The sequence below is a fragment of the Branchiostoma floridae genome, chromosome 15 (genome assembly GCF_000003815.2).
Source record: "Branchiostoma floridae strain S238N-H82 chromosome 15, Bfl_VNyyK, whole genome shotgun sequence".
NCBI lineage: Eukaryota > Metazoa > Chordata > Leptocardii > Amphioxiformes > Branchiostomatidae > Branchiostoma > Branchiostoma floridae.
Window position 1 is genome coordinate 15569540 of NC_049993.1, and position 7550 is coordinate 15577089.

Sequence of the window (7550 nt, forward strand, 5' to 3'; positions counted from 1 at the left end):
TTAAAACTGCAGCGAACACTCCATTTTCCCGCGAACGTAAATCCCCGCAACTTAAATGCATTTACAGTAATATATTATGGGTATCTAGCAATCATTATGGCCCAAAACTACCCACCTGTGCCAGGAACACTATCAGCCCCACTTGTTTCAGGTAAACACTCTTGCCACTGGCATTGGGTCCTGTCAGGACACTCAGGCGATGGTCCTTCCCTCCCAGTGTGGTGTTGTTGGGGACAAAGGGGCTCACACACAGCTCCTGAAGGGGATGTCTGAAAACGGATAACTCTACATAAGTACATCACACAGAAGTACCTCACAAATACAGCAAGGCTGTCACTCAGTGGTGTGCATGATCAAGTGGTTAAGCTATGGGCACAACCCGCCGTATGTGCAAATATACGTGCTGGCTACGTGCCAAAACATGGGCAATCTTTTGGGATTCGTAAGTGGTAAGTACCACCTCGGTACGAACTTCTGATGGATTCCAGAGCACGCAGACACGCCGTAGAACTTTGTGTGCCATCGGGCTCAGATTCGCTCCACGTACGAGCCAGTACAGGCGACTGCCTGCCCTGTACAGCCTTAACGTTTTCAGAAAAATGTTGCGGATGTAGCCAATAAGAAATACGTATGGACAAGTTGCACGTACAACGGGTTGTGCTCTTAGCTTCAGTATCAGTCTGCCTCTTTACCAAGAAGTAGTGAGTTTCAAACACATCAGACAAGTACACTGCAGAAAAGGTTGCAGTCCTTAGGACAAGACGTAACCAACTGTCAATTGTGCTTGACTGTCGAGGGGAATTTCCTAGTACAATGAAACTGTAAAATACAGTTCATTGTGTCTTACTTTCTCAGTTACGGCCAGTGGAAGAATAATAGCGCTTCAGTGAGCTAAACTGGTAAAAGATGAACGGTTACCTTACTCTCACATTACAGCATCATGATGGCAACAATAGATGCAGGAGATTATGTTTTACTGTAGATTTTAATCCAAACATCTGACACCATATACGTGTAGGGCATAACCAAATAAACCAAGTTGAACATAATTGTTCAGTCTGACCATAATTATTTTGAATTTTGAAGTCAGTTTTTGTATTTTTAAGCATACCTGCCTCCAACAATCCTGATGCCGCTCTCCTTGGATAACTGAGGGCGAGCATAATTGTTGTCCTTTGCAACTGATGCAAATGCAATCAAGCTATAGAATAAGAGATAAAGAATACTTTTAGCATTCAAAGACACGTAGTACTGGCTCTATGATACTAGTAAGTTTGGGCTACAGTTTTAGAACTGCACAATAAAACCTTACATTTATGACAATGCCTATTCTTCTAAAAATCCTTTTGGCTTGATGAAATTATCCACCAACACAGTCGTTCAGAACATTCAAATTGCAATTATTGTGACTCAACAAAAAGTCTGTAAAGACAGAAGAAGAACACAAACCAGTCCATCTCAGCCACACATTCCATCACATCCAGTAGTACAGTAGCATGGTCCAGGATGGTGTTCTGGAGTTTGTGCATGATGCTGGTCTCATGGTCTGGCAATTCAAAACATAACGGTTAAAAGAAGAAAAAAAACTAACTTTAAGAAGATAGAATTTGTAAGACAACTTTCCAAATGTCAAAAAGTGCCTAATGATTGTGTTTAGTATACATATCCAACTGTCATACTGAAACCTATTAATAATTTTTGATTAAGGAACTTTGAATATCAGTATGCAGATTTATAATAATATGTGTATGAAACTGAAATCACCTGTAATCTCACACTGGGTATCTCCAAGCAGAGCATCCAATTCTGAAAAGAAAAGTTGAAAAAAATAAAAATCACATTAAACCATGATTGTAAGAACAGCTTTCACCAGTTTTTTCCAAATTCATGTAATTATTACCATAACGCTAACATGCTAACTGTATCTGTATCTATGTAGTCGGTATAACTGCTGTTCGGCGTAACACACCAGCTTCACAGGCACGCGGCGCGGCAGCAGCTGGTTATATTACACCGAACAACCTGTCACAACTAACTTTTGCACATCTATCTGCAAGCGTTCTTTAAAACTATCCAGAGAAGATGCCCCTACTGTCAGGCTTTTAGCCAGGCATGCGTCAACGCGTCATCTGGACGCACTTTTCTTAGAATAACAAGAAATTTGATGCCCCTGGACGCCCTATACTGGGGAGAAAATGTCTGACAAGCATGAAATTCTGATTGACCAAGGATGCTAACAGGTCATCTGTGGTCACAGTCATCTACTGTGACATCTGTAACAGTATTTTTGCCTCTTGGGATACCTTAGAATGCACTGTTTTAACTTAAAATCATCAAAAACTCTGCACCATGGAACGTGGATGCCCCCAGACCCCCCTACAATAGTCACTTACCGCGACTCACCAATAAGTTTGGACTCCCTATTATAAAATCCTAGTTAAAAGCCTGCCTACTGTGCTTGGTGATAACAAATTCCACTCTACGATAGTTCTGGGAAAATACGAATTTTTGGACACATCAATCCTAGGTTGGTAACTCTGGTACTTGAAGTCATGGCTGTTTCTTGTTCTTTTTTGAGCTGGTATCATGATAAGTAACTGCATGAGGTGTACTGCTCAAATGACTAAAATTTTTGGCCTGATGGCTAAGTGATATACATTTACCATACTGATAGTAGCTCTGAGGCACGTGCCTGTACATATAGCTCGACTGGTACATTGTAGTACATGTACAATGGAGCTGAGTTCCTAGATCCAATCACTAAATTGTAATTCGGGTATATGTGACTCAGTTGGTTACTGAGGGATGGCATCTAGGTTGGGGCTGTACCTGTTTTTTGGAACATGGGATTGTTCCAGTGTTCTAAGAGGCCCTTCAAGCACATTAAAGGGGAAGGGATAGCAACACCTCCCTGTAAAAAATGTACCCTGCTATAAAAACAGAGAGGAACCTTGCTGACTCATGTGCTACTTGGCAACACAAGGTGAAGAATTACATGTATCTAGATGTTTCCACATACCTCTTGTACTGGCACTTTTGTAATGAACCATACCATTCGACAGGAACTGCAAAATGAAAAGATAAATGGTGATATGATATGATATGATATGATTTATATCTATTGCAATGAAAGATACATGTACAGCAAGCAAACATGCCCTGTCCCTGGTGATGAACACTATCCACACACATACATGCCCTGCCCCTGGTACTGAACACTATCCACACACAAACATGCCCTGTCCCTGGTGATGAACACTATCCACACACATACATGCCCTGCCCATGGTACTGAACACTATCCACACACAAACATGACCTGTCCCTGAACACTATCCACACACAAACATGCCCTGTCCCTGGTACTGAACACTATCCACACACAAACATGACCTGTCCCTGGTACTGAACACTATCCACACACAAACATGACCTGTCTCTGGTACTGAACATTATCCACACACAAATATGACCTGTCCCTGGTACTGAACACTATCCACACACAAACATGCCCTGTCCCTGGTAATAAACACTATCCACACACAAATATGACCTGTCCCTGGTACTGAACACTATCCACACACAAACATTCTCTGTCCCTGGTACTGAACACTATCCACACACAAAAATGACCTGTCCCTGGTACTGAACACTATCCACACACAAACATGACCTGTCCCTGGTACTGAACACTATCCACACACAAACATGACTTGTCCCTGGCACTGAACACTATCCACATACAAACATGACCTGCCCCCGGTGCTGGACAGCTTCTGGTAAGTTAACTTATTTTGCCATTTTTCACAGTGACCTCATACTGCTATATCTCTTTGACTATGTTTATTTGTATTGACTTCTATTGACTTTACAGTTACTGTTCTAAACAACTGTTTCAATGGCAAACTTAAACAGCAAACACATTTGACACAGCAAAAGAACTTGATCCTTAATGCAAAATCCTCACCACAAACTCTAGTCCAGGCATGTGGTATTTCTCCTCCTCCTTTATTATCTGTGATGTACATGGGATAGCCAGCAGGTATCCCAACTGGAAGAGGAGATAAAAGAACACTGACAGGATACTGTGCAAGTTGTGCAATGTGCTATTATATGCATTTTACACTCAAATTGAGAAGAAGCCAATACTCTTTTTAACATGCTCAAGGTGTTCCTGTACTTAAACGTGGGGCTTTCATTTTATGTTCTACCCTAAGAAAATCTCTAACCGCAGTTTTGTACTCATTTTAACTTGTGAAGTGGGGAAAGTTGTCTTAAGTGTCTAAGTACCTTTCCTCAGAGCACAAGGCCATTGATTGAACCAGTCATCACAAAATAACAAAATGTATGTGTACATGGTGCTACATGTTCACATACGATTCAATCTCTACAACTGGACCAAAAACAATTTGGAGATTTACATGTTTTATGCACAATTCAAAATCGTTTGGACTTTTACGAGGAAAGCTGACCTGCGGCAGGTAGATAACGTTGCACTCTGTGATGCTGTCATCAAGTTTATTCAGTTCCTCTCGCGCCACTCTGGTCATGAAGTCAGGCAGGCCATTGTACGTGCGCTTCTCTGTGGCCAAGTCAAGAGACAAATAGATTGAAGAAAAATTATTTAATGCCAAATATCTCCATGTTGCTGTTGAATTCTAAAGGCAACAGCTCAATTAGAGATAGCAGACTTCACCCCCTCTGGTTATATTTAAAACATGCATACAGAAAATGCAGAATTAAAGTTGTTACTTGGAAAATTACTGTAACAGTTAATAAATTCATGACATATTATGCATTTCTTCAAGCAGGTTAAGAAGAAAGCTACTCAAATTTAAGGGAAAATAGCCTTTTGTATGTAAATTGGACACAGAAAACGTAAATTTTCTGAAATCACTTTTTTTGCAATCTACATTCATTTGCATTTATCCACAATAAGTTGTTAAGTATCTTACTTTCATCCAGTTCAGGATCCACATGTGGCTTCACTACAAGTCTGTTGTGAACGGTGCTCTCCTCAAAGTCAACCTGAGGAAAAGTAAAAAGTTAATGATCTTAGGTGCACGTACAATTGTTTGTAACCTGTATTTGCGATCAAAAATAAATTTTTGTATCTTCCTAATCCTTGAATGAGTTTTGTTCATTTTACATTGCATTGATGTACTAGATAAGTTGGCATATACATTTTGTATTTGCTGCTCTGGTTGCAAAAAATAGTTTTATATTTGTTCTGTAGCTGTTGCAACTTTTCTCACAAACCTTAAAATGAATGGCACATTCAAAATAGAATCATCACAGTGACAGAAAAAGTATGTAGTAACAACATCAAAACTGTGTGCAATGAGTTAAAGCACTTCACATACAAGGATGAAATACACTTGACTGTTTACATTTCCTTTTGCTATACATTCAAGCACTTCCACACTGCAGTATACCTATCAGATCAGCTAGGGGCCTCTCAATCTAGCCAAAATGGTCCTCTATATATCTACACAAATTTGAATACAACTTGTTGAAAGTATAATAAAACACTTACTATCTTATGGATGAGTGTTGCAATACGATGGAGATCATCAGAGAACTGCCTGGAAATCTGAAATAAATCAGTCTATGGATCAGAATTAGGGTAAATAGAAAACAAGTATTATAGCTTTAATGTCTAATTCATACTTTGATACTCTTTGATGCTTGAACACTTATCTAGATATTTAGAAATTGTATGAAACCAAATTGCAACAAAAAGTCATCTTCTGACTATACTTAAACAATATGTCTAAATCTCTCACAGACAATCAAACCAGAGAAAATCTCATTTCTAAAACTTAAGGTTTTATGTTGCAACGTAATCCAGATCACATGCAGATGGTCATTAAGAGTTTTAGCTTGTATTTTACACCCAGAATGTAACTATGTTTTTATGATGATTCAATAAATGATCATTCAATAATCAGAAAATGCCATATTTCTGTTTCATTAAATAATAATGGAATTATCACAGATCACCTTTTACATGTAGCTAAAGAGATATTCACTAGTCATTGCCAGGTTACAACACATATACACATGAAAGAAGAAATATATTATATATATATATATATTATTACTAATGAAGGTGACCACGTGGTGGGAAGAACAACATGCGTGAGTTACCCTGTTGAAGATGTGGATATGCTGTGGCTGTGCCCTGCACACATCTCCTATGTAGATCCCATTGTAGGCAGTCTGATGGTGAGACAATTACAACATCCACACTTACATTGAGTGTGTAAAAACAAGTCTTAGAAAAAAAAAAGAATTTCACAATCTTCAATTCTTAGTTCTCAAAATTAAATTAGAAAATATTCAATTGATGGTGAGGGGACAATATAAGACGATATGCAAAAGTTTGAAAACTTTTGAAAACTTTGGTCAAACCTATCTCCATAATGTTACTTTTTAAATATTTGTATCTGTCTAGTCCTTAGTACCAACCTTTGGCATATACATGTAACATACAATCAACTGAAAATTATATAATAATTTAAAATAATTTACATCTTAAAACTTAAAGCTTTGACAGTTATTTGTATAATCTTCATTTTGACAATGAGCCCCATACATGGTGATTGCTTTTAAGGTCATTTACATTTTTTTGCATTTTCATACAATCTAAGTCAATTATAAAATTTAAAGTTCAATGCCAGTGAAGACAGATAAAAGACTTTAAGTTAGTGTCAATCATATGTTCAAAATTTGATTTATAACAGTCAATCACTCTTACCTTGTACAAGGCCTGCCAGTCTCCCACTGAAGCCTGGCCTGATCTCATCCTGGCCAAAACTCGCTGATTGAAAAAAAAAATAAACAACAGTAACACATTAAGGATTTATGACTATGCTTATAACCTGTGACTTATCTTGTATAAACATTGTCTCCAGTGCGTCACACAAGGTCGTTGCCCCATATACACAGTTGCTTATTAGAGTTGTTTGTGGTTGTTTGTGGTGTTTAGGCAGACCACTTCAGAATCTCTAACTTTATTAGCTAACTCCAAAATTAAAAGATCCATCGGGAGACAAAGTAAAATATACATTGAATTTTTAATTGTAAGATTCTTTTTTTTCATATGCTTCTCAAGTTTTAAGAATAGTGGTGTACACTATAGTCTACAATATTATTATAATGCACAAAAATAGATCCTACATGTAGGTTATAGACATAGTTTGAACCAGTCGTAGAGAATTCCAAAGGTTAAGGTATCTCGGTCGGCTAAATTGGCATTTGGGCCTTCCACTGTTTTCTTATTAATGAATTAAGACAGAATGGAGCCGTAACGAATGTTGATAGATGGGCATTAAAGAATTCTAAATCTGATTTTTTGGGGGCCAAATTGATGACGTCATCATTTTATTGGCTCTGATATTATTTTTTTCTATGACAAAATACAGCACTTTGGTACATACCACTGTAATGAAACTTCGTTTTTCGTTGCATAATGATACAAGCTACAAACGTAGTGTTGCGCAAAATGATATCTACTAACAATCTGGAGTTATTAAGAATTAATTTTT

At 37.9% G+C, this 7550-nt stretch overlaps 1 protein-coding gene across 2 annotated transcripts in view; it reads right to left on the reverse strand.

Annotated features, from left to right (window-relative positions):
- Nucleotides 1-7550, reverse strand: part of LOC118431703 (mutS protein homolog 5-like) — a 36323-nt gene that overhangs the window by 5021 nt on the left and 23752 nt on the right. For both annotated transcript variants that reach the window (XM_035842961.1, XM_035842962.1), the window contains exons 12-22: nucleotides 6761-6823; nucleotides 6151-6222; nucleotides 5537-5593; nucleotides 4956-5028; nucleotides 4473-4582; nucleotides 3968-4051; nucleotides 3020-3065; nucleotides 1765-1806; nucleotides 1450-1546; nucleotides 1112-1201; nucleotides 116-269 (exon numbers count right to left, since the gene is read on the reverse strand). In XM_035842961.1, the coding sequence (XP_035698854.1) occupies nucleotides 116-269; nucleotides 1112-1201; nucleotides 1450-1546; nucleotides 1765-1806; nucleotides 3020-3065; nucleotides 3968-4051; nucleotides 4473-4582; nucleotides 4956-5028; nucleotides 5537-5593; nucleotides 6151-6222; nucleotides 6761-6823 (888 nt within the window). The remainder of the gene's footprint in view (nucleotides 1-115; nucleotides 270-1111; nucleotides 1202-1449; nucleotides 1547-1764; nucleotides 1807-3019; nucleotides 3066-3967; nucleotides 4052-4472; nucleotides 4583-4955; nucleotides 5029-5536; nucleotides 5594-6150; nucleotides 6223-6760; nucleotides 6824-7550) is intronic.